General features: G+C 42.4%; 1 protein-coding gene across 1 annotated transcript in view; it reads left to right on the plus strand.

The window, feature by feature from the left end:
* Positions 1-1,813: 1,813 nt before the first annotated feature.
* Positions 1,814-27,983, plus strand: part of cdk14 (cyclin dependent kinase 14) — a 147,244-nt gene continuing 121,074 nt past the window's right edge. Inside the window, exons 1-2 of the mRNA XM_076105402.1 lie at positions 1,814-1,907; positions 7,955-7,986. Of these exons, the coding sequence (XP_075961517.1) occupies positions 1,814-1,907; positions 7,955-7,986 (126 nt within the window). The remainder of the gene's footprint in view (positions 1,908-7,954; positions 7,987-27,983) is intronic.

Raw genomic sequence — 27,983 nt, forward strand, 5'->3', positions numbered from 1 at the left:
GCCCGAGAGAAGAACCGCAGCAGACGTTTCCTCAAAGAATCCAAGGTAACACGAGGTGGTCAGACTTGTTCATGTTACAGTTCTCTCATCACCTGGCTGTGATCTTCCACATGCAGCTACCCACCAGTGTGTAACATGAACTAAACCTGCATATCAACTCTGAAGCTCGTCCACTTCTTCAAAACCTCAACTCAGCATTTTCACATAAGCCTCATAAGTCTGGCTTTTGAATTAATTGGATAATATCCTGTTTCACACCAAATATCTGCTGTTTCACAGACTGCAGAGGCGCCTGTTCAATGTATGTCAAATGTGTGCATGCATCATTAACAACGGCTCTATAATGAAGGACCAATTCAAACTAATCAAGCTGTACATTTGTCTCAATTATAGCGCGCTCCAGTCAAAGCAATTAGGCAGCAGCATAAACCACGTCAGCCCTCTGCATTCCAGAGATGTCTCCAGCGCGCGCCGCTCTCCAGCAGTTTAACCAAACCGAGACATATTATGTATACATATACAGTGCTATACGCCATTGTTCTTCTGGTGCCTCTGAATTACTCATGCAGCTGCTGTGGTGACTGCAGTACAGACACGATCACACTGGAGATGCCAGCCGGCGCGTAAAGACACATGACAGAAGCGGAAAGGAGCTCCGGGCCCGCTGCTGCAGGATTTAGAGGATTGATGGCGGGTTTGGAGAGCTCTGGTCGCTTTAATCCCAACTATATGTTTTTGTAAATTAACTGACACAATATGGTATCATTGTGGGCAAATGGGCTACAGGGTATTACATGTCGGCTGGGAGGTTTTGCTGAAACAAAACTTAATGAAAGAAAAACGTGTAAAATGATGGAATCAAAAATGATGCTGAGGAGTCACATTAAGGGTTATATATGATCACATGTTGTGCATGGCTATTAAACATAAATATGTTATAATGCACGAGGAAGACGTGGAAGAGGATAAATAAGTCCATCTGTTCCTGTACATCAGCAAACTCAGTAGAGATTCATTATATACAAATAAGTACAGCACGGGTCACAACAGAGCTGTTAACCCGCTATGAGTCTGCCAGGTGGGTTGAAGGACACCGCCGGTGTTCGGGGGAGGGGGGGGGGGGGGGGGGGTATACCTGGAGCTGCACACATTGGACGGGTCTTGCAGGGGGCAGCGGTCTCAAGCAGGAGCGCCGCTGACAATTTTTCCGTGAAAATATTCCTCCTCCTGCAACACAGCACAGGGCGGGCTCGCTCCAGTGACGGCCAGTCCCCGGGACCAATGGAAACGCGGCACTGGGGGGGGGGGGGGTAGAAACCAGAGCGAGAGAGAGAATCCCAAAAATGACATCTAGATTGCGGTGGAGCAGGGAGCGACTGGGACTCCGAGAGAAGAAAGAACGAAGTCAGAGCTAGTTTTACAATTTAAAGGATTTTAACCAACAGAAAGAGACGCACCGGGAAGCCGCAGCAGATCACGCGCTGTTTCCAGCTCGGATCCCTCTGCTTGTGACTTTTATTGCCTCTTTTGGAGATGTATTTGCGTTCTTGAAAAAATCCCAAGAAGGCATTTGTTGTTACTAGTTGATGAGAGAGCAGCGAGAGGCTCCGTTTCCTGTTTGCCAGTAGCGCTGCAGCTGGGCTGAAGAAGCCCCGCAGGGCTGACTCAACCACCGGTCCTCCAAAACCCGCACAGACGGTCCGCTGCGAAACTTGGTGGAGAGAGGGAGAGAGCGCGAGAGAGCTATAGAGAGAGAGCGGGAGAGAGAGCGAGAGAGCTATAGAGAGAGAGCGGGAGAGAGAGCGAGAGAGAAATGTGCGACCTGATGCCAGCCTCCCAGCCCCCGGAGAAAATCGGCAAAATGAAAAAGTTGAGGAGAACTTTGTCGGAGAGTTTCAGGAGTATTGGTGAGTAAACGGGACGTGTTTTCATTTCTCCTGCTCTTTGTGCCGAATGTGAGAGGAGACATGTCTCCAGCAGCAGCAGCAGGCTGCTCCTCTATGAGGGGATGTCTGCTCTGTTTGGGGTTAGCAGCCATGGAAAACCTACATCAGCTCAGCCTGTCCACATTCCCTTCAGCTCACTTCCTTTTCTTTTTTGGAGACTAAGGGGACAGATTCATAGTAAACACTGTGTAGTTACAGTTATGAGCACAATACATAGATGGAATGTTTCCCTGGAGATCTGATGTTGCATTTAAGGTTGATTGCTCAATATCACCCTCAGCTCACATGCGTCATTGTAGTTTAACATAGTCCTCATCATCATCATCCATTCTTCATTCAGTTCTAATCTCACGTAGAGGACACTTGACCTCAGCATGAGTTTGAAATGTCACTGAATGTATGCCGTGTAGACCCAACTCTTCCTGTTTCCGTGGTGGTCGCCATTTCTCCTCAATGCACATTGTGATAACGATACCAGCTGTTTTCTTATTATCCATTAATCTGCTGATTTCCGTGATGAGTCGGTTCATCACAGTTTCCTCAAACTCAAGGTGACATCTGTCAGTTTCTTGCTTTGTCCCACCAAACGTCTCAGAGATTTACTTTAGCATCACACAATAGAAGGAATACACTTTCTACTTGAGAAATGACTCAAAGATAGTTATTCATGTTATGTAGATCAGCTGATTGATTCATTGACTGACGGCTCACCACTTAGTTGAACAAATATTGTGTACATACATGTACATGTACATGTATGTACATACATATGAGCAGGACGTTCTACAGCACCTCTGCTTCTACAAACACACCTTTGACATTTCTGTACTGCAGTTTCTTGTTGGTGCTGATGTACCTGTGACACTCCAATCATCATCAAGCTCTTCATCATTGCATTCCAATCTCATGTATAGACTGTACTTGATCTTTCAGGACATTTATCGTATGGACACTTATTTGTACGCCAATAAATACCATCATCCATCGATATTATCTCCATCTAAAAATAGCAGACCACATCTGTTCCCCGGTAGAGAGGCGTGATATACTGTAATATATATGTAATATAATATATATTCTTGCTGCTGACCACTGCTGGATATTTGAGGCTGATACTCAATGCGGTTTTGGAGTTCTTAAAAGCTGAGAACAATTTATCGGCTGATATGATGATTTCTACACACATGACATAAACATTTGTAATGAGGATTTCTTAAAGGTCCCATATTGTAGAAGGTGCTATTCATCATGTCTTTTGTGATCATAAAGCAGGTCTAAGTGCTAATAATACTGTGAAATTATCAAAACACTCAATCCACAAAGAAGTGCACACATTCTGTATTCAGAAACTAGCACGTGTCTCCTTTAAATATGGTTATTTGGTTCTATTTGATAAAAATATGTACAATATCTAACTTATGTGAGACATATACGCCAATTCTGGTATATCAGTGAATATTTCTTTGTATTAAATAATCTGCTAATGATTTCTTAAATAAAAGATGAACCTTAAGTACCAAATAATGTTTTCAGTGCTGACCACTGAATCAGTCTGCGTCTGATAGTAATATGAAGAATGGGCTTTAGGTTTCTGCAAACGAGCTAAAACCTGCATCATCATCATTATCGTCTCTTTTCACTCCCAGTTTTTTAAGATCTAGTTCTCATCCAACAACCAAAGCTCTGCTAATGTAACCACGTATGTGACTGAACACGAATCATCACACACACACACACAATGTCACGTCACTGGTTGTCACGGTGCAGCCATCATATCCCAGTTCATCTCTCCTCCTCTTGCTCTTTCCCTCTTCTCTTTCCCTCTTCTCTCTCTCTCTCACACACACACACACACACACACACACACACACACACACACACACACAGAGGGCTTTGGCGGAGATCTTCAGTTCAGTAGCCTTTGCAGCAGTGTGTGTGTGTAGAGAATGAATCGCTGGATGCAGCATATATGAGAAATGAACAGAAGTGCGTTTGGGTCGATGATGCCGGAGAAGAGAGATTGGCATTGACTTTCCTGCTGACGCTCATCTCCTATTGGCTATCTTTCCTCTCATCTGAATCAACAGATCTGAGCATCGATCTGCTCCATGGACGCTTTAACAAAGCACATCCGAGAGCCAGCCTTATTGTTTACGTCCTTGTAACAGTGTTGATCCAACCGTCCCAGTGGGCCGGCCCTGGTCACCTGTCGAATGATGGCAACATGAAGCGTTGTGGATGCTTAGATTTGAATAGCTTCAAACTGGGTTAGTGGACTGATGCAGGGTTCTTCAAGCCAGGTTTGATGCTCATGAGCCAAGTCACCAGAGAGCTGTCAGGTGAATGTGCATGTGAGGGGGGACTGGTTGTGTTTTCAGGATCATGTGGAAATGATAATGCATCATTATGTATCAAATATCAAATAAATCCTCCTGTGGTCCCATCAGTAAGGGACATGTGGGGCCCTGACCCCGAGATTAAAGGTCCCATATTCTAAAGAGTGAAGTTTTCTTATTTTTGTTATTGTGAAGCAGGTCTAAGTGATATTAATACTTTTTGAAGTTTTAAAACGCTGCTTCCTTCTGGAGAAGTTTTCACAGCCCGTATTCACAAACTGTGCCTTTAAACGAGCTGTCAGCATCACCGCTTTACAAGATATAGACCAGCTTTAAACATCTCCAAATGTGTCCCACTTCATGTTCAGATGCAATGTTCAGATGCAGTGTATGTGAATAACACCAGCTGACAGGAAGTAAACATGGACCCAAGCTGTAGCCTGGCAACGCAATTCTGTCAAAATGTGCCAAAACGGAGCTTTATTCAGACAGAGGCTGAATAAAGCATGTAAACATGTCCCAGTGGAAACTCCAAATACAAGTATGAGCCTGGAACTGAGCACGATACGCCTCCTTTAAATGACTCTGTTTAAGGGGTTGATAGGCTCAGCAAAGCCTGAGATCTTTCCACATCTTATGGTCTTTATTTACTTTATATTATATAAAACAATGTTATTAGTGATGAAAGTCAAGCAAACATAAAACCAAACATAAACATAAGACTAGCCCCACAAATCAAGCAGAAACATAAAATGAAGTAGTAAATTAATTCAACATTTCTGCCGTTGAGATGCCCTTGAGCAAAGCAATTAACCCGCAACGGCTCCTGAGGAGCTGCAGAGAGAATCGGAGTGAGGCTGCAGCTTCAACATGTGGACGTGTGATTCAGAGAATATGCAGTTTGCCTTCAGATGGTTCAGAAAGCTTGTTATGTCGAGCCTATGACTTCCACTGGAGTCAGGACAGCAGACTCACCCTTCGTCTTTCACTGCAGGCTGCTCCAGACTACGACTACAGGCCACTTATGTATCTCTCACTTCTAAAAACAAAAAGAAACATCTGCCAAATGTAATGTGTCCTTTTTCTAACTCCAAAATATTCATCTTTTTAAAGATGTTTTTAAGAGTGTAGAAGTGTGAAAACTTAAGAAGTGATCTTTTGATGGACGATGGCAGACACCTTTCTCTCACCTCTAACCCTCTCTGTGATCACCTGATTCCGTTTTGCAATGCCGCTCTCGCTTTGTCTTGTGTTATAAATCCAGCGCACCCCTTTACTGTACAGGGGTGCCGCTGCTCGGTGTGAGAGGAACCCCCCCCCCCCCCCGGTGCTGGCTGGCCCTCACCAGCCCAATTATATCCAACCGCTCCAGTCGTGAGCTCTACAGCACTAAAGGCCCCTCTGTTCCCAATACAACTGTCACCTGCCGCAGGGACCCATAGAGTGTCCAAGGGCCACCCACCACAGTCGAACAAAACCCGAACTCCAGCAGTTTGAGCCTTCATTTGATGTAAGAACTGTATCTGAAGGTCAAGAAAATCCACCGTGTGTGAGACTATTCAATAAATGCATGATGTTTCCAAGTTAATGAGTAACATTAGATAATGGTGATCTTAATATTTACCAGAATAACCGTGATTATAATTTTCGCCATAATGGAGCAGCCATAGGAGGAACTGTTTAGCAATCCGTCCCACCATCACCACATGGCTGTTATGCAAGATTGATGTTGGTTGGTTACCGAAATAGGTTCAGGTATTTGGACGGAGATCTGAAAACGTGTTCACATGTATAAATAGATTTTAGCATTAGTGTGGACATAGTGGACATAGTGAGGATGAAGCAACGTGTTCCTGAAGAGCTTTTGTTCTAAGTGGAAACCCGCCTCTATCCTGCAGATAACACATTGGAGAAATAAACTTTAGGTCATCAGCACATCTCGGATGTTAATTTATTTACGTGTTTTTGCAGGGAGTTTAGGTCAGAAAAAATTCTCTTGGAAATCATTCATCTTCTGTGTTGTCTACTTAAAATGTGGAAAAAGAGTTTATTATTATTGCATACTACAGCATTTTGAATTTCCCCCAAAACATTGTAAATAATGTTTGAATGAATATTTGAAAACATTTAAAATGTGCTTCCTGCACAGTGAGCACTAAATCTAACATGTCAGCCGGTGCAGCATCTCTACTGGATGAGTGTGGATGTGGGCTGTGATTATGCTGTCTGGAGTGTCTGGGGAGTCTTTGGGGAACGTGTGTGTGCTCACCCTCTGAGGACAAGGAAGCAGCAGTTTAACGGCTCAGTGGCCGGGCTGACAATGCTTCCAAACACTCACTCCGACATCAAATGAAAGTCATTTTACCACGAAGCAGCCCCCAGAGCCCTCTGTCCTTTGGGCATCTGCCTTTCTCATTAGACAACGTAATCATCATGAGGAGGTAATAACTGAAAAATCATCATTTGCCTGTTAGCAATGCTCTCTACAAGCTTCTAGAGCTATGAGAGTGATTCAGAAATCAAAGTTAAGCAGTTTATCCTCCTCATAAGGGATATTGATGCAACACTGTCTTCCCCTGTAATCAATACAGTGGATTGTCATTGTGGATGTAAACATAACAAATGTACTTTTTTAAGTTTTGACATTTCAGATATTTACTTTACATGGAACATTTGATATATTAATGGAATCTGAAGGTTTTCCCCTGACTTTCTCAAAAAGAACAAATTAGCTGAAAAGTCCCGCCCTCGAATGCAGACTGGCCAATCACAGAGCAGTATCAGCCAGCAGTTCCAACAACCACGTTAGCACATCATTAGCATTCCTATGCTACGCTAGCAACTGAAGGTATACTGAACACATGCTGCTTTAGCTTTTTAATGATTGTACCAGTGAATAAAGATACCTGACTGTACAGGAACAGTGTTGTTACTTAATTACATTGTCCTCTGTCTGGATCTCCAGGTGATGTGGTGGTTCCATCTGTAGCTTTAGCTTCTATCTTTATCTTTTTAAGATGCTGTATCAGTTTGACATCCCGGGTATATCCTTAAAACACATATTGTAGACCTTTCTGTCTGTTCTCTCTGAAATCCCTTTGTTCGTTTTGCTTTTTCCCCAAAATTAACTAATATTTATCATTTTTCTTAATGAAAAAACAATCTGTAGTTCTCTTCGTTGTGTGTTTTTAAGGCACGGTGTCACATGTACACACGTGCCGTATTTGTCATTTCTAAAGAATATCAGGGTCAGAGCCAATCAGACGCAGAGTAGGGAGCAGACAGACCTGCTAAATGTCAGGTGCCGGGGACCAATGAGAATGACATATTTTTGGTCGCATGTGAAAACAAAATGGTGGTACTTTCTCTTACACCCATTGCTTGGGTAGAATGTGTCAGCGATGTTTCCATCCCTGTTAGTGTTGCTCTCTGCACTCCTCTGATGAAACTCCATGATGAAAAGTGAGTTGACACCAGGGACTGGTGAACTCCTCTTCAGCTCAATCCAAACCCAGACCTGCACTGCTTTAATGAGTGCAGAAGGAATTCCAGTGACAAGGTTTATGTGCCACGCTGCATCTCTACTGTTAGACTCTTTTTATTTGGTTCATTCTTCAAAAGATGTCAATACAGGCAACTGTCTGATTCTCTCTTCCTTTCTTCTTTTTGCAGCTTTCAAGAAAGAGGACAGCGGCTTTGATGAGGTAGGATGAAAACAAGTGAATTTTAGGGAGCTGGTGTCATCGCTGGCCCACTTTCAGGGCTATACCACAGTGTTGAACACTGTATTTTTCACTCAAAGTATTGTGTTGCCGGCCAGATGTGGTCAGGACTGCATTGCTGTTGATTTCTTTTCTTTTTTTTATGTGGATCCTGCCGTTACACAGTGCATGTGGTGTCTAATATATTCATGTGTTGAGCTGGATGGTTTTCCCTCTCATCTCAGAGACGTCCCTCAGGGTCAGTCTCTGTCACAGGGCTCCTCTAGACGACCAAATGAGACCAACTAAAAACCCTCTGTAGGAGTATACCAGGGCTCCAGACCTGTTTCACAGCTACGTCCTGAAGTAAAGACTGTCAAATGTTAACAATAGGCGGTTGAAATTACTTTTTGGGACGGTGGTGAAAAAAACAATAAAAAAATGAATCTGTATGGGTCAATATGGATCAACAAAAAACCTGATATCTACCGATCCAATCCATGACTCAACACCTTGGTATGGCCCAAAGCTTTAGCTGTGTCGTCTGTTCCACCCCTTGTTTGGAACCTTTCCAGATCTGCAAGAGGCAGCAGCATTGCTTATTGAATTAGTGATAAGACACCAGTTTTTGTGTTGATGTGGCAGACATGTTGATGCTGTGTGTTAATCGCATTCATTACCAGCCTGACATAGTGTTTGTGTTAGTCATTTTCTTGAAATCAATAAGGAACACCTCCCAGTAAAAAGCAATACAGCACCACATACTGCATCCTCCTAAATGATGATACTGCTGAATCAACACATCTAAAACTGTTTCAACAAAAAGTGAACATTGTAATTATCCTGAAGGTGGAATGTATTGCAGGGTTGTTGTAATAAGCCTGGATTATACTCCTAAACAGACCCGGACATGGACAGCTGGACAGCTGGACAGCTGGACACCAGGTATGCATAGGAGTTCTGTTAATACTGTCCACTTGAGGACATCCGCAGTACATTCCACACGCTACCACTTGTAGTGTAGTGGCTGCACGGACCTGTCCGGACAGACAACAAGTAGGCGGTACGCTGACGTCCACACAGAGCTTACACTCTCCGATGACGAAATCAGTACATGGAAACTGGCAAAACCTTCCGTACGCGGGAGCTACAACTTCAGCTTTAGACTGCATTAGTTTCAGCTGGGTGTACCTAATAAACTGGCAACTGAGTAGAGGTCGAATGATAGTGGATTTCTAAAGGACGATATAAAAGGGATAGTTTGGAAAAGGAAAAAGCAAGAGGTGATAGGGCTGCATTATATATTGGAGAGATGGGGAGAAATAAACTGAAAACGGGTCAGATGACTCGTCAGCTGTTCCCGGAGAGTTTTAGTCCATATTCTCTAACCCTACCACCAAAATAATGGATTTAAGTTTTTTTCCGAGATTTACTTTCTAAAAAAAATATCTTGAACGATCCAAATAGAAAGTATCTAAAAAGTAATTTAAAGTCCTTTGTGCATTTATAGCTGTTAGTGCAGAGCTTCCCCCGGTCAAACCGATTATTCGTTCGACCGCTACAACCGAGTGTGTTAATCATTATGCTTTCGCTCGGCATTAAATGGGCCATTGAAGTGAAACTCGGAATGCACTACAGGAATTGCATGATGTCATCAGCAGTCACATGAAAAAACAACTGGATGGTGTTTTTATTGTAGCGGATCATTTAAAAAAAAACAAAAAAAAAAAACAGCCTGTTCGCCCTGCAGCTGTCTGGCAAACCATACAGAAGTATCAGCTGTCGTACCATCAGACTGCAGAGCAGCTTCTCTCCTCAGGCTGTGGCTCACACTAGTTGTGTTGTTGTTTTTCTAGTGTATTATAAAGGGACTACAACTTACATCTCATTGTGCAACCCTGTGTTGTAGAATGATAATAAATGAACATGGTAACTAGATGAGAAGCTAGTGTATTTTTGTTGGCAGTGGGACATGAGAGCTGGGATGTCATGGACGTCACATGTTTGGCACCAGGGCAGTTTGTCTGGCTTCCTGTGATTATTTGGATAGGAAGATATAGCCCATGTTCTTGTTCAGCAAGGGACTTCTGTGGTGAAACAACGCGAAACAGACCATTTCTAGAAGTGACTGCCATGGGAATTAGCTCGGACCATTCGCTATAAATGGGCCTTGCTGCCAGGGAAGAATGTAAAGAATCTGGGAATGAAAAAGACTCCTTCCTGTCCGACAACGTGATGTTAGTAAGATGCTTAATTAATGATGATCTACAGCTAGAGTATGTGAACATTTGGGCTTAAAACAGCAGAGCGTGATTGCATAATGTGTGTGAGAGCTTGTTTTTCACTTGTGTCTGTTGAACTGATGATCATTGATCATAGTGAATCGGAAACTATGTGTCTGTTTATACCATAAGGTAGGCAGGTCAGACCAAGAGGTCAGAGACCACATTCAGACAGCTGGGGAGTCTCCAATTGCTACTTTTTCATAGGTTTGATGTCTTGACAAAAAAATGCGAGGAAATTCCATTTGATAGAATAAAGAGCCAACAAGTCCTCCAACCTGAATGAGACAATAGCTTATTTGTCATCAGGACACCATTGTTCATCAGTGGCTTTTGTGGCACTACTTCCACTGTGCTTATCAATAGTAACTATGCCACAAGAAAAATGTGAACAGAAGACGTCTCCAAGCAGTTTTATTCCAATAGAGAGTTCTGTTCTGCCTCAAAATCTCTGACCAAGCAAGGAAATCTCTGCTCCCATGTGAGTTGTTCCAAACGGCTGATAGATTTGCCCTTCTCTCTCCCTCTGTCTGCCTCTGTCTCTAATGGAAACACATACTGAAACCCGACTGCCTTCCTCTGAATCTGTGGTAAAAGTGCTGCACTTACCAGAAAGCCTGTGGTGGCCTCTGATTATTGAGAATGGTCTCTCTGCATGTCTGCTTTGTCTGTGGGATTGTATCGTCATAAAACAATTTGCTGGTCTATAAAATGTAACTTAAGGTGTCAGGTTTTCTTTGAGGCTTTTGATTAGTTGACAGAAGTCGTGATTGCCACTGAGGTAATGATTTTCTCATTAGCCATCTTTGAGTCTTTGTTCTCTGTCTCTTGTGCTTTGTCTCTTTTTCTGACTCTTTGTCTTTGTCACACTCCAACTTCATTATCTTTTCTCTTGGAGAAATTGGAGCTGAATAATCTCTTGTTTTTGGTGTCGGGATCAAAAATGAATGCAACGAATGTGTTTTTCAACTACTGCAAACCCTTGGAGAATCCATTAAGAGCAAAATGCTGCCATTAGTTGCAGGAAGCGTAAATCACTGTTTTGTTTTTTTCTAAAGGAAAAAGAGAATCCGTGATTCTTGCTGCTCTCATCTGTTTTTTGTCACGTTACGAGCCTGGAATTGTAAAGGAAGTCAACCGTGTTCATTTTTCTTGTTTTACCACCTTGTATTTTAAGACTAAACAGTAAATTCATATTCATAGTTTTCTTTTGATGATTCCCTAATCAAAGAACCACAAAATTCTCCGGGATAATTTAAAGGAAAATTATGAATTTTTAGAATATTGGTTTTATTTCTATTTTTTTGCTATTGCCATCATTTAGTTGGAAATGATAACATGCTACATCTTGAGCCCTCCAAACGTGGCAACATCGCTAAAAATAGATAAACAGGGAAAGACTCATGAGCACAAAGACTCAGTACAGGTTGTACACTACCATCAGTCTGCAGGTTAGTTACTCTCAGTGCACCACTATGGTAGAAGGGCAAAGTTGAAGCAGTTAGTTGTTTGTAATGGACATTTTACATAATAGTTTTACGGTTCACCTTCATTTTCTCTTCAAAATACGTTTGACTTACTTAACTGCAAACCCTTTGACTGGTTTAATGCCAACCTGTCTGATGGACTGATGGCTCGTATTTCTTGCCTCATTTTGTTGTGGCAAATGGTTCCAATGTCTTTGATACTAACAAGCCTCAGCTACTTTTGTGATGGAGAAGAAGACAGACAGTGGAGTGAATTAGACCTGTAGCAAATTGAGCTCGGTCACTGCAAATGGCAGCAAACTACGACTGAGGACAGTATTAGTGTCAAGTTCGTAGGTAGGTACAGTATATGCATCACTGGGTTTCTAATCTTGTTTTGAGTTACTAATACACGTAAAATAAGTTAGCCATGCTTCCAAAATGGGGCTATAGTAGAAACCTGATCACTGACCTGCTAGATGCATAGGTGGATTTTACAGTGACCAGGATTGCTCCTTAGTCTTGTGGCGGTGGGTGGTAACACTTACATTATTATATTATACTATAATATTATACCTGAACACAAACAGATGATTGAGTTAACTATGACCTCCTACTCTCATCCTAAGCTGATCTGGAGGTGGAAGCTGAAGAAGAATCAGAGTGAACAAAATGGCTGACATGATGTGTTTTCCCTTGTGAGACTGCCTCAAAGGTTGAATGACATGTTTGATTACATTTAGCAAACATCTCTCTCCGACCATCAAACCCTGATGAATATAGAAATGTCATCAGCAGATGTCTGTTTTCAGTGAGTGCATGTGCAGATTCTCCTTCCTTGTGTATGGCATGTCTCTCTGGTCTCCCTCCTCTTCAAGGTCAGAAACGTGACTATTGGTTGAAGCTTTTCTCAATACCCGATTCTCCTGGATAATTAGCATGCATAGAGGGCAAAGCCGCAAAGGCAGAGCCCCTTTCAATTGATTTTTCTTCTGGTTGAAGTTCAATTACAGATGTTTATTTTGTTTTATTTGAAAACTCCAATCAATGTGGCGATTTGATAACGTTGCCTGAAATGACAAAGAAAAAGCTGTTGATTAAAGCGCTCTCTGGTTATCGTTGGGTAGATCCATTAGCTTTTACGTCTGACATGGTTGTGGATGTAAAGCTTGCAGTGAATTCAATAGTGTTGAGCCAGAGAGCACCAGAAATGGCTGTGGAGGACGAGAACATTCATTAGGATCTATCAACCTGTAAATCAGCAATGGAGGCAGTTCAACCTGCAATGTGGAGCACATTGTGGCAGTCATCGCGTGTCGTGATGACAGTGTTTGTGGTCCACGGTTCGGATCAGTTCACCTTGCTGTGGAATGTTACCTTTCCATGTCCTCCTCTCTGCTCTGGACACACAGTCCGCCCACATGATTAGACCCTCAGCTTGTGTCTTTTGGCTGCATCCTTTAGGAAAGAGTCATGGTCAGAGGTCACATGCAATCAGGATAAGAGATCAGTCACAGTAACAGCATGATGATTAGAAATGAAAGACCAGGGTTAAGGAATGACTTTCACACAAGACAAGATCATTTTAAGGTTTAACCTTTGTATTGGCTTGTAAATAATGACTTTTTGTTTCTGTTTTTTTTTTCAGTTTCAGGGCCAGGAACCCATGTTCATGAGAGATTTCTAATACTAACATAGTAACATTTGTTTTATATGTCAAAACATGTTCTTAACCAGAGGTCGACATATAGTGGATTTTTAGAGGCCGATGAAATAAGGAAAGTTTGGAGCAGGAAAGCCAATAGCCAATTAATTTGGCTTATACCCATCAAGAACTGATAGTTTGCTTTTTATATTTGGGAGCTAACTTTTGTGGAGAGAAATAGATTGAAAATGTGTTAGATATGACACAAAAACCACTTGTAGGCCTGTGTTAAGATTATTGAAGAATGACGCTGAGCCTTTATTTGATTCCATGTGAATGGAATTGACCACTTTTGGTCAAATTAAATGGATTGCCATGAGATTGTGTACAGACATTCATCGCTTCCAGAGGATGAATCCTACGGACTTTGGGGTTCACCTCACTTTTCATCTGGCACTATTGCAGTTCAATTTTCTATTTTTCCAGTACTTTGATTTATGACCATATATTATAGACTTAAGAAGTGGATGTTGTCACCATGACGTCACCCATTGGTTTATGGACTGCGGTTTTGAAGCCTCTGTCACCATTTGTCCATTTCCATCTTGGCTTTTGGAACCAGAAATGACACAAGACGGTGGTGCTAAGTACAACCGAACACTGATGAAGACATTTTTAGGAGACCTTTCATGAAGTGAATAAACACTGTGAAAGGGTTGAAGTTCTAAGACAAAAACACTCAAAAACCCTGATGGACAGTAGAGAGAATGCAGCTTTAAGACACTTCCTCATTGGCTTCACTTTTCAGACCTGGAAGTCACTGTCTTCCAAATACTGCGAAACTAGTGGCATTCCTATCAGCTGTTATGGGTGATCACTGGCCATCCAATGGATGAATGAATGTAGTGCTCAGTTATGAGTATCCTGTGTAGCCTATCCAGTGTCTCATGGACTAAATGCCATTTCACAGGCTAGACTGACACAAAAAAATGACATGAGAAATAGCTCATAACATGGATTTAGTGCCATGAAAATATAAAGAAAACCTAAATATCTTATAGTTTCAGTGAAGAAATGAAAAGGTACTGATTGAACCCTAAATGACGACCAGTAAAAGGGCTCAGGAACACCTTTCAGAGAAAGGACCTTTGATACTTTGCATTGTGAAAGACTTAACTTGACTGCAGTGTTCATCCTAAGTCACCACCGCCACCAGACATATGACACTCTGCATCTGCTGAAGGACAGGCAGCCTCCGTGCCGTCGCTAATTGAGAGCACAATTGAAATCAGATAGCTATTGTCAGACTCTCATTGTCACTGTCATATCTCAGACACAACATTTCCAGCCGGTGGCCCGGAGTTAGCCGGTTACTTAGCAGAGGATTACAACCAGCCCCTATATTTCTGCAGGAGGAATGAGCTTTCACAGCAGAAAACATATGGATGTCTTATTTGCCTCAGATTTTAATTCATCCATTTAGTTAATTTGCTCCTTTTATACTCCTGGGAAGTGTGCTTGTGTGAGGTCACGCTGTAACTAGTATATTGAGTATTGCTTTCTGAATTTTCTGTCAGTAATCAGCCAGGAATTAACACATTTCCTTCATGCTGTGCTTCTAATATAAGCCTCTTTAGACGCTCTCAGTCACTTCAATGAAAAAAAAAAAAAGTCAGCTGTAGTAGCAAAGAGATTGAGTCAGAATGAGTACAGTGGTGGCAGGCTTTTTGCCCTGTGTCTGATTTCGAAGCTTATTACAACTAAACACATTTTTTCTCACACTCTGGATGTTGCTCTTAGTATACCGCTGCCTAAGCTGCATGCCTGATCCCGTGCCAGCCTCTATACCATTCAGCTACCTGGCTCTCTTCCATCAGGCCTATAGAGAGGCAATCAGTGTCTGATTGATCGTAGCAGTAATACAGTACGGGAGAATGTATCATCCAGCCGGCCTGAGGGAGCTCTGTGCTGTCATCAGCAACCTTTGACTCCGCGCTTGCCTAGAGGTAGTGATCACATGAATATAGTGCAGTGTTGAATGTCTAATGGAGTTTAGTCAGTGTGTAGGATATGTGATCACTCATCACATTTACACCTCTGAAATTAATTATTAAGTATTGCAGAGCATGTTTGTTGGGAGTCGGCAGTGAACGTGCATATAGAATAAAGTATGATCTTAATACAACATACTGCAGTGTTGATGCAGTAAGATGCAGGGGCTCCCCTGGCTGCTAGCATCTGAAGCTACCAGGCAGGCAGCATCACTGAGTGCGTTGTATGTTCTTTCTTTGTGTTCATGTTACCAAGTGTTAGCAGCAGGATTTAACACCGGCAGCAACTTCCCGGTCTGGAAAGTGAAGCTACTGTGAAGTCAAATAGACCATACAGCAGGATATGCTTTAGGGCGTGGCTCCCGTGTGATTGACAGGTCACTACCACGGCGTTGTTCGGTCTGGGAGTTTGTCGTTTTCGTCTTAGAACTTTAACACTTACTTTGACAGTCTGTTATGTTACTAACACTGAAGCGCATTCACACACATTCAGTTTTTTGTTGATTTTTACAGGCTGACAGTTATGATTGTATTCGGAGGTACACTCAAAACATTCGAGGCTTAAGGCCTGGCTATGCCATTGGTCGACACAGGAAATACCGTTTAACTCGTGCATGCAGTGTATGATGGTCACAGAAATGCATGGCCAGCCAGAGTCCAGCCAGTACCCTTGACGTGCGTGAATATGCGAGGGCCCGATCAATGCTGCTTACAGCTTTAATCTATTCTTGTTTTTCCAGAATACTATTCTTGCAGCTTGGCATAATTGCTGAAACAGTGTTGTCAACATTAAGGTTGGGTCCCCAGAGAGAGTTGTTGTGCTTTTTTTGCAAACAAGCCGTCATCAGAGAACCATGATGAGTGTGCTGTCAGTTGAGTGGAAATCAAGAAAAATTTGATAAAGCCCGGCAGGTATAAAGTAGAGGAAAAAAAAGAAAAAACGTATCCTGGACACAAACAACAAATTCTTGCTTCAACTACTTAATCCACACCCTTGCATTATTGCAATATTTTTGTAGCAAGCAGAACAGAGTGAAGACAACTATAATTGGCATTTTAATACTTGTTAAAGCAAAGACAGATTCATAAAAGACTCACACAGACTCACAAGGTGAAAAGAATACCAGTGTCGCTGCTGTGGCTGGTAATTGTGGTAGTATCAAGAAAGACACAGAGTCAAACCCTGCTATTTGTCCTTTTGACTTAACAAGTTGACAAGGACTGCCATAATGCACCTTGAGCCTTGGGTTTTGGGACAATTTTATATGGTTGACATGTCTCTTATTACAGCAAGTTATGGTGGTTGCTGCTTGTCCCAACTCAACTCCAGCTAGGCTCTCTTCCCGTTGACCTACTTAGAATGTTTCGGCTGTAGTAACTCACAAAGATGCAAAGGGGCGGTGGATCACCAGCTCTAGAACGTCCATCATGCATTCATGTTTTTCTCCAGCCTACAGCTGAGGCCAGGGACATAGTGGTGAGGGTTAAGATTAGGACCATAGAAATAAGTAAATTAATATACTTAATGGAAGTTAAAAATATCCATGTGGTTGTCTGCTGTCCCGTTCCATGATCCCAATTTTAGCATATAGCCTTTTAGCTTCAGTGAACTCATTAACGTTTAGTGCCGTGCATGTGTCTGCCTCCATATCACTCCCACCACGGCGGCTAATCCTGACTGACTGATTGTCACAGTTCAAGTTGTTGCCACAAGCCATGTTTACTTGGCTCCGTCGATCTGATTCGAGACAGCTGACAGCTGGCTAATCTGCGTGTTAGCCTGGCGAGGGCTCGGGTCAGAAATTCCCCCAATCTGAGGATGATGGCTGAGCTGTAAGCGAACTGAAAGACTGTTAAACCCCCCGTTTGCTCTGGAGGAGTCCATGTTGAAGAGATTTGATATTACTCAGTATGACTTTTCCTTCCCCTGCATCCCAGCATTAGCGCTATCTGTGTAAATTAGCAAGGCTTCCTCTGCCATCACTCACACCAGCCTCAGGGTCCTAGAGAGGTAATTCTGGGAGATGTAGTGTTGAGTGTATTTCTAGATGAGTTCTCTCAGTCGTCATGGTCAGCAGGAGGCCTGGGCGTTAGCACAGGGGCAGGGATTGCATCTCATTATAAATACGGAGCAGTCTAATCGTGTCTTTAATTAACCCTCCGCTAATCGGCCCTGGAGGAAACCTAATGGATTAAATATTGCTGAGGTATTAAAATGTAAATGGAGACGAGGAGCTGGCCCGGTGGGCCTCTGTCGCGTATCACGCGGCAATGATGGTGTCGGATGTGATGTCACATCCATCATGTTGAAGGCTGTAGAGCTCCCCCATATGCTCCGAGGTTCCATGTTGTTGGTGGGTGCAGGCAGGAAATGGGGCCCTGACTGTGCACCAGAGGAAGTGATAGAGGAAGGTGATCCCAGGAAATGAGTAATAAGAAGGGTAACGGAATAGGATATAACTGTGAATCAACCTGACGCTTATGTTGTGGTTTAGTGGGTAAGGCAGGCAGCCAGGCAGATTGCTCGTTACCCTTGCAGATTTTAAGGCAAAGTATGACTGAAAGTCTGCACCCCCCGCCAGCTTTTAGAGGGTGCAATGTCCATTACACCCAACACAAGGAATGTGTGACAGTTTATCTAATTGTACGGCTACAGAAAAGGGAGTCTGTCCTCACCAGAGAAGCAGCAGCATCAGCCTAAAGAAAAGCTGCATGTTTATATTCTCTGTCTGTCAGGAACAAAGGTGAACGTATTCCTTGACAATGGTAAGGCATCGCAAAACCCCTTCAGGATGAGGTCGGGATGGATAGTTGGGTCGACACAGCTTGTGACTCTGTTTCCTACCGACAAACATTTGTTTATTTTACTCATGACCATGATCGGTCTCTAAACTTAACAAAGTATTTTTTCTTGTATTAAGATCACAAACTTAAACCTGCCGGCATTTTTTTTTTGCCACTTGGGGGCAGCGCAAGAAGCTGTTAACACAACGCTGATATATTATCACCTTATGAAGTCAAGATTGGCAAACAGTGGTTCATTTACACAGACAGACATGAAGCAACTTAAACATTCACTTGACAAATGTAAGTCCAATTTTCACTCACTTGTAGTTCTGGTTTTGGTCTCTACCAACTACCGTATCCAGCTCTTTAGCTCCTTAATGCTCCACTAGGTTCAGCTAGTTGCTAACTGTGGGTTCATCAGAGCTCTTTCACTGAAAACATCTGCCTGCAGCTGGAACCAAGTTAATGAGAGTAGTGAGACTCAACTGCTGATAAGCTGAAAGACGCTTAAATGCTCCTTAGAGCAGAAAGGAATGGTGATCATTCTTTGTCACTACTATACAAGAAACATCTTTTATATTACACATAGTCTTTTGGCCCATTGTTCATACAGAAATATTGGTTATTTCTCCAATTAGCTTGTTTAAGATTTCAGAAATGTTTGCCTTGGACAGTGGAGAGTTGACAGGAAATGAGGAGGGATAGATGAGGGGATAACATGCAACAAGTCCCCGACCGGAAACAACGGGGGACATGGCCATTATGTGGTCAGCATCCTAAATCCACCATGATGCCCATTGGCTTGGGGGTCGCTACATGTTTTATAAATAAAAGACATTCTCAATTAGATGCTTTTCAATATAGACGTGCTACACATTGTTTGATCAGTTGGATTCTTCACCGTTTATTCAACAGAAACCATAAGCAGCAAAGTATCATTCAGATTTTACCGTCATGGTGAACAAGTCTGACTGTGTCCATTCCTTGATTATTTCTATTCTTTTAGTCCGTAAGGATCCACCGATTAAAAGAATCAAGAATTAAGTTGTGAATAGCGTCATGTAAATCCATTGTGAGCATCATATTGGTAATATTCATACTGGTTTTAATAAACAATTTTCTAGTATTTCCTATCTTTACTGAGTTTTGTGCAAAAGGAATTAAATATCTGTCCTGTATAGACCCCTGTACCAAATATACACCGGTTGAGCTCAATGATTGAAGCAAATATAAGCCCAGGATTTCAAATGCAGTTTTACCAACACTCAACACGTGTGCAAGAAATAAGCATCAATCAGGCATGTAGATGGGGTTGGACAGATTGTCAGACCAGACTGATAAACTCATTACTGCATACAGAATTCTCTATCCTTAGACCTTCATATCAGGGCAGAATTCAGTCTTTTCCATCACTGCTTGTCTCTCGTACAGAGCCAAAAGAATTTATGTCAGTCTCAAATGTCAAGGTAAATATTGCCTTTAATGAATGGCCTGTGTGTAGGAGGAGAGAGGAGAAATAAAATCATACTTTCTGACCTTTGCAGTAAGATAAATACCAGCTCTTCTCTGAGAGATAATGTTGTTCTTTCCTTTTCTAAATAAGGCTGTTTTCAGCAAAACCATGAGAAAAAAGGGGTCATGGTTTGGTCATAGTGTGTATTACTAGGGTATTGTGGGAGTCTGTGTACCTGCACGTGTAAGCTTGTGAAAAGCTTGGCGTTGTGTGAATGTGTTCTTGCTCCAGCATCTCACCCTCATCTTTAGACCCAGGAGGCCCTGAGAGGGAGCGTGACATTTTTAGGAGACCAGAAATGGAACATTGTATCATGGTTTGTGGATTGCAGTCTGTGAGTTAATGTTGGACTGATACATTACTTTACTGATGAATTGGGCCATTTCTGGCTCTTTTGTACGCTTTATGAAAGGATATGGTGCAGGTTGAATTTGTATTCCCTTTATCAGATGGTACCTAAGTAAGTATGTGTCAGGACTTTTATATAAATTGTTGTTCTGCCAGGAACAACCATCTGTTAAAAAGAAATATTTTTTTAAATTGTAAAAGTATTTATTGAGTTTAATACAAACATATAGGAGACTGCCTGCTGTCTTCGCCATGAAGACGGCATTGGTTTGAACTTGGATGTTTATTCCAAACCCCAGAGGCCCTTCTATATATGTATGTGTACAGATTGTAAACCCCTCTGAGGCAAATTTGTAATTTGTGATTTTGGGCTATACAAAATAAATTGAATTGAATTGAAATTGAATATAATGACTTAACTTGTCATCTAGTGCTTTAGATGTTTTCCTTTAAATGAACATCATGCTGTATTGGTGAAGACTTGAAACTAGAGATTGAGACCATAAACTCATGTTTACAATGTTTACTGAGGTAATAAATCAAGAGAGAAGTAGAGTCATTTTCTCATAGACTTCTATACAACCAGAGGAGTCGCCCCCTGATGGACAGTAGAGAGAATGCAGCTTTAAGGTACATCCACATTGACTTCACCTTTTAGAACCAGAGGTTGCTGCCTGGTACAGCCTCACAGAGCCACTAGCATGGCTGTAGACTCTTAGTCTTGTAGTCATGTGACCAACTTTGCACACTTGCATAAGTCATTTTAAATGTAGGGTCATGGTGGACTGGCACAAGAATCTCGAGGCCATTCACATTACCGTCAGAGATCTGGTTAAGGAAAGACTTTATGTCGAGGAAATATTAAAGAACTGAACTAACCCTGACCTGAAGTCATATTCAACCAAAACCAATCATTTCCAAAGTGTTAATAGAATAAACATAACTACATAAGGATGCAACCCCCCCTGGTGTGACCTATATGACCTACAGTTTCCTGACAAGCAACATCCTGCAATTACTGCTATTAATGACTGCCCACTCCCGAAGAAATGAAAACTGCAAATTGGGACAGATTCTAAAACCCATACCAATGAAATCCTCCCTGGTTTGTCTTGCATGTACTCCACTTTTGTCTTTTTATCTCAAGGTAGAACAGCAAATGACTCATTAGTTTTTGGTTAATTGTGTGTGCAATTTTAAAGTTGTTGTTACTTCTAATTTCTTGACTTGAACATTCTGAGAAAGTTTTAGAGCCTTTGGTACAAATTTGTACGGTGAAATTCTGGAGGAAAATACCAAGTTCTGTGGTGTAAAAAGTAATACTATAGTGACGGGAAAATGTCACTCATTTAAACAATAATATGGGATTGTGATGCAGCCAGAGAAATGAACGTGATAATGAGGAGCCGTGACTACAGCGAGGCTCCTGTAGGTGGCGGGAAGCTGCACAGAGCTGGAGGCTCATGTTGATACTGGTGATTAAATGGTGTGCAGCAGCTGCTGCCTATATTAAAGCATCTAATCACCCTTGAATGATGGCGGCGACACGCTCCGTCTCCTCATTCAAACCTCGTTTTAATCAAAGCAACAAGCATGAACATAGATATGTGTTGGTGGCCTCGGACCGCTGCACTGCACCAATGTGCCAAACACTCCACGGAAAAATGTCAAAGTCTGAATATTTAATCAGCGCTGCAACACATGCTGACACGACTGCAGAATGCTGAATAAATGGACCGCTAATTAAGCAGCTGGTTAAAATCAAACATGATGTATGTGTATTTGGTTGCATATAGGCATTCCACTGTGGATAATAAAGCAGCAGTCAGTTTCATTTTGAGTGAAATATATCATTGCCACAGTCATTTTGAAATGTAAGTGTAATATCAATAAACAAAAACATGACAATTATTTCATATGAATTATTTCGGATGGATGCAAGTAGCTAACGAGTGAGCCGTTTCGCTTTTATCTCATTTCTATTGATAATACTGATCATGCATATGATCAAAACAGCCAGCCACTAACCTTTGCTTTGTTCATTCAGACAGTTTCAGAAAGGTCATGTTGACCAAAAAGACCCAGGAACTGAAAAGCCCCAGGGACACAAGATTAGGAACAAAATAAAAAAGTTCCCTATGACCACCAACTGTGCAGTTCTCCTCAACCTTCCATTTTATTTTCAGTGTATTTTTTCTCACAGCTCTCATTAGCCTTGTTTCCAGCAGCACTCACCATTTTTAAGTGGGGTTATTTGCAGGACTATTTTGTGGCTGGGGGCAATTGCACGGCAGCTAGCGGCAACTCCAGGAAGTTACTGCTCCCAGACAAGAAATGGCACATAAGCCCTGGAAAAGTGGTCATTGTTACACTTCGATTTGTGTACGGAATAATCAAATGAGACATAACATGTTAGTCAGAGAGCTTTATAGGTGCTGGCAGATTTAGTTACCGTCAGACAGAGCCAGGCTCACTGTTTCCCGTCTCTGTGCTAAGCTAGGCTAACATGCTGCTGTCTGTAGCTTCCTATGTAAAGGGAAGAGTTTCTCATCACCATTTCTAACAAATGGTGCCGTTTGGAGTCTCAGTGGACAGCAGGGACTTTTTGGGGAACAAGAGTTACAACCAAAAGTATAAATGTGGTTCCCTGTGTTCACTATCCCCGGTAAGTTCTCTGTTGGTTCGCCTTTTAAAATGCAAGAGAAAGACGCGTTAGAAGTTTTTGGTAAAATATTATAGGGTAATGTGTGTGCTAGATGAGATCGGTGATTGTTTTATCTTTTCGGACGTGTCCTTTATTATCTTTAAAAAACAGGTTTATGGAAAATAACCATTGTAAATTTGAGAAACACTGCTAACACCATAGACAAGAAAAAATCGAATAAACATAATCGCTGCATGTGTAACGATAATTGCACAAAAGCATCAACATCAGCTGACACTCTGCTTTCTAACTGTCACATATCACCAGTGAACCTACAGTATCGGTGCACTTAACTCATTCTGCCTGTTAAACAGCTCTCACATGACGGCCAAATCGACGTCTGCACATCACACAGCAGCACAATGAGCCCACAGTAGAGTGAGGCGGCCATATGACAATCTTTTTTTGTTTTCCCTGCCGAAGAAAGCCAGCAAAAGCCCGCTTTGTTGACAGGCTCCCTCACTGAATCTGGGTTGGCAACAAAGGATGTCTTTCATCCTCAGCGGCTGCGTCGCTATCTGCGGGAGGCTGCAACCTTCCCTTATCTAGCTGCAGATAAAGCACTTTGTCATTCAACAGTTTACCACTACCACCGCCAGAGGATTCAAGGCTTCTTCCCTCTCAAACGGAGAGCTGTTTGAGATGCAGCACTTCACGTTTATAGCAACACAGAATTGTGCACCATCCCAGTCCATGTCATTTTAACCTGAGCCATTATTAGATCGTTGGAATAAGAAGAAGGGACGGTGTATTGATTCAATTATTTGTCCCAAGTGGTAATTCTAGATGGTTTCCCACATCTGTGAGTCTGTTCAGTATTATTGAGCTTCTGGACTTTTTTTGGAAGTGGCTCCTTTCACACCAAGTCAGGCGTTGCAGCAATAACGCCAGTCCTCCCATTCATTTGAGTGTGAATAATATGGTTCCTTGGATTCCCAGGGAAAACACTCACTTTTGCTTATTGTATGTAGTTTTTTGATGAAAACACATTTTAGTTTTAGCAATCTGATCACTGTTACAGTGGTTTTAGTCTTAAGTCTTGTTTTCCTCAGTAGTATTCGGGTACCATTTCTTGCCTTTTCAATTTCTATGTCATCTCAGCATTCTGAGGCTACGGCTGTTTTCATCCTTGATGTGTAGAGCTGCAATGGTCCCCAGTGTTCTTCTCGTCTGTCCCGAGGTTAGCAGAAAGGTTTATTCCAGTCAGCGATACAACAGACTGACTCATCAGTAAATCCAATCTACAATCCCAAACACTGGCTGTTTAAACTCACCGTTGCTTTTGCTCTCTTGTTACCTGAACTCTCTACTGCAGCGTCATCATTCAGAGATTGAGTTGATTTACTTGTTTACTAAAGAGCCAGTCAGAGTCAGACGTTCATCCTGCACTTATTCCTACCAAAAAAATAGGCCCCATGTTATAGCCATAGTCCTTAATAGTGTCATGTTTACATTGGCTTCAGTTTGAATGAATGTTTTTGTGGTTTGTCCTGAGTTTTATCCTTAAATACGTTACTTTCTTGGTTGGCTAACATTACTGAAATGCTAGTTGCTGCTTATTATATTATAACAGGTCAAATAGCTAAATAGCTTTGTCGCCGTTCACATTATGCCATTCTTTTTATGTGTTGATGAAAGTGGTGAGACATTTCATTATGGTTTTCATATGCTGACTTGATCTTGTTTCGTATTTTTTTTTGGTCGTAGCCTTTGCTATCAAAATGAATACTGCTATGCTGTGTTGGCTTATGTCTGGAGTTCAAGAGATGAAACGATGAGAAAATGTTATAAAATTCTAACATCATCGGAGACCTGGGAGTTTAGAAGCTGCAGTCACATTGAGTAAATCTTCCATGGTGACACCAGGCATGCAGATATTTCTGTTGAAGCTCCATCCGTCAGCTTGGTCCACAGAAAAATCAAGACTAATCACTTTCTCTGTGTGCGGTTGCCACGGTGTGTTTCTATGTTGGCTAATAAGTGGACGTTTGGGAGACATGAGCTGAGCTCTGAAGGCGGGACAGAAAAAAGGCTGAGACAGACAGACAGAGGGTCTATAGTATGCCTATATCTGACAAAAGGTGCAGAGAAGCTCTAAACTCTGATAAAGACTGTCTGATATGGACAGTGAATAAGTGACACATTAACCTCATTATGGCCAATTATGACCTCATTACCAAAATTCTGTCTGGGCTGTTGTTGGGTGGGGCAGCAGTGATGTCATCTCGGATGTATTTGCCCATCCTCCCAAAATGTCTGAGTCTCAGAAAACAAAAATGTTCTGTGAAATACCAAAGGATCATGAGACTCTAGTCACATGACCACCAGCACTCATTTTACTGAAAATATGACTCTTTGTGTGTCCTACATTCATCAGGTCACAGCACAGACGTCTCTAATTCTAAAATCAGCAATAGAGGATTCACTGTTTATGGATCGAAGTAAATCAGACAATGGAGAAAAAAAAAGAATATATGAAAATATACATATATATATATAAAAAAGATAGCTTGTTCCGATTTACCTCTGTTTGAAGTGTCTGATGTAGCTGGCAGTCTATGATGACACTAGCTTAAAGCTAACACTTGATAAAGCTAACAGCCGGCTACATTGATCCAATAAAAAGTGGAAAGAATACAGAAGGAAGGTTTTTCTGTTGGATACGTTTGTTTTCATCCATCCATCCATCCATTATCCAAACCGCTTATCCTGTTGAGGGTCGCGGGGCGCTGGAGCCGATCCCAGCTAACATTGGGCGAAGGCAGGGTTCACCCTGGACAGGTCGCCAGTTCATCGCAGGGCACATATAGAGACAGACAAACATTCACGCTCACATTCACACCTACGGGCAATTTCGAGTCTCCAAATAACCTAAGCTGCATGTCTTTGGACTGTGGGAGGAAGCCGGAGAACCCGGAGGGAACCCACGCTGCAACGGGGAGAACGTGCAAACTCCACACAGAAGGACCACCCGGGATCGGGGGTCGAACCCAGGTCCCTCTTGCTGTGAGGTGACAGTGCTAGCCACTACCGTGGCAGCCCATATGAACTTGTAATCCTGTGTTTGTCAGTCAAAACGCTAGTGAGCTGAAATAGGGTCCGACAGACACTGAAGTAATAGACTAGTTCACAGTTACAAAAAAAAAATCTTTAAAAAGAAAAGAATCTGATTAATAATTGATTGATCAAAGTAATCATCGACAGATAAATCGATTGTCAAAATATTCAGTTGCAGCCCCAGTGAGTGACAAGTGTTGATGTTGTCAGAGCTTGTTGTGTTGGAATACAGAAAGCGTAGCTTCATGTTTTCAAAAATGATTTCAATGTTTAGATTTCCACAATGTGGATGTGACGTGAGATTTCAGAACGAGACTTCTCAGAGCGAGACTTGGATAGACCCAACCACAAACTGACGGGATCAAGCAAAAGGTAAAGAAAAAGGTTTTATTTCTCTGTAGGGTTCTTTCCATAACGTGTACAGACACTTTTTAAAAGCACTTTTAGTGGACGCACGTTGCCCCTAGCATGACAACATTACAGCCCGTCTCCTTCAACACTGGACCAACTTCAAAAACCGTTGTCTTCATTTGTCACTTAGACTCACAAACAATAGAAAAATACCAAAGCTACTCTTTAAGGGTTTATGATCATTGACATATTATTTTGTAGAAGAAGAATACATACAAAGAGTCCTTTATCCATCAGTGTAAGGCAGTTGAAGGCTCATTGTACCAACCTTTAGGAGACTCATTGCCATCTGCTGGCCACGCTGTGTCTGAGCTGAATACACTTTTGTCGTCCTTTACAGCACTGTGACAGCCACCCTTTACATTTGTCTCTTTTTGAGCAGTCCACATGCCTCGCAATGATTCCAACGGTCTGCGTGACTAATTTACGCTATCAAGGCTATGTGAGACAGTTTTCTCACCACAGCGCATGATTTAGTAAACATCAGTGCCCCAGCAGCCAAGTATTCTCCGTCACGTCAGTCTTAAAAGCTGCAAGGCTACAGTAAAGGAAGCAAAGAGTCGAGCCAAGGTCAGTCCAGCTTTAGAAGTCACACTTCTTTAACACCGTACGCTGTGGAGGCTGTGGCAATGTGTGCAGGTTCACTACAGTAACATTTAAGCCTCGATCCTAGGAGCCTGCAGCAGCGTGCTCAGTGATGAATAGGGATTATAGCGCTTCTTGAAATTCTGCAGCAGCTCTGTCTGTTTCATGTGCTCCTGTGTCCTCCTGCTGATTTGCATTCTGATGCTCAGCAGCCGTCTGGCACCCCCCTCAGACCAACCTATTGTTCTACGAATTAGTCTGAAATGAAATGGCGACACTTGAGCTCGAGAGACAAAATGTTTTTTCCAATAAGCAGTTTTATATTTCTGATTGGCTGTACGCGTGTTTGTGATTTGGTCTGCTCCTTTATCGATCCGTCGGGCCCCAGAGGTGGCGGGCAATGGGGCGAGTGCTGCAGAATAACAATGACAGGGTGATAGAGGGGCGACTTTGAGGCTCTCTTTCTTCTGGAGAGAAGCCAGAGGCATCAGCAGGGTCCTAAAGCCTAATACAGGCAGCGGGAGGCGGGGGAAGGGGGGCGGTACTGCACACAGATGTGCTATCTAAGTTCAAAGAGAATTTAGGCCAGGCCCTGGTGTGAATATCACTGAACATTTGTCCACATGCACACATAAACACTCGAAAAACCGATCAGCTGGAGCGCTAAACACAGCAGCTGGGTGCTTCATCCGTTCCCCGTCATGGCCAGCGTTCAGTGGATATGGTGCTTCTGCGGCATTATTCGCCTCTGTCCTTGTCAGTCGATAGGGTCTCTTCTCAGAGAGGTAGGTGCCGGTAAGGGTTTTTCTTTTCTTTCTTTTCATTCACAAGGAGGAGTCGAGGTCAGCAGCAGGCCGGAACTCACTCCTACACATTCTCTGCAGCTTCTCTTTAAAGAATCTGACGAAACATGTGTCGGCGCCCATGCAGGGTGTACAGACAATTATGCCATGCAGGCAGCGTAAGATATGATTTCAGCTCTGAATGCGAACACACTGGGCTCAATGTAAGGGCCACCTGAGGCTCTTTGATCTCACTCTGGACTTTTGTAATGATATCCAGCTTCCCCTGCACTGTCTGTCTGACCATGTTGACTAAACACAAGGTTGATGGAAACTCAGTGAGGGGCTGCCGACTGTAAGTGTGATCGC

Source organism: Anarhichas minor, unplaced genomic scaffold (assembly GCF_050575085.1).
Source record: "Anarhichas minor isolate MPS153535 unplaced genomic scaffold, ASM5057508v1 ptg000032l, whole genome shotgun sequence".
Taxonomy (NCBI): Eukaryota; Metazoa; Chordata; class Actinopteri; order Perciformes; family Anarhichadidae; genus Anarhichas; species Anarhichas minor.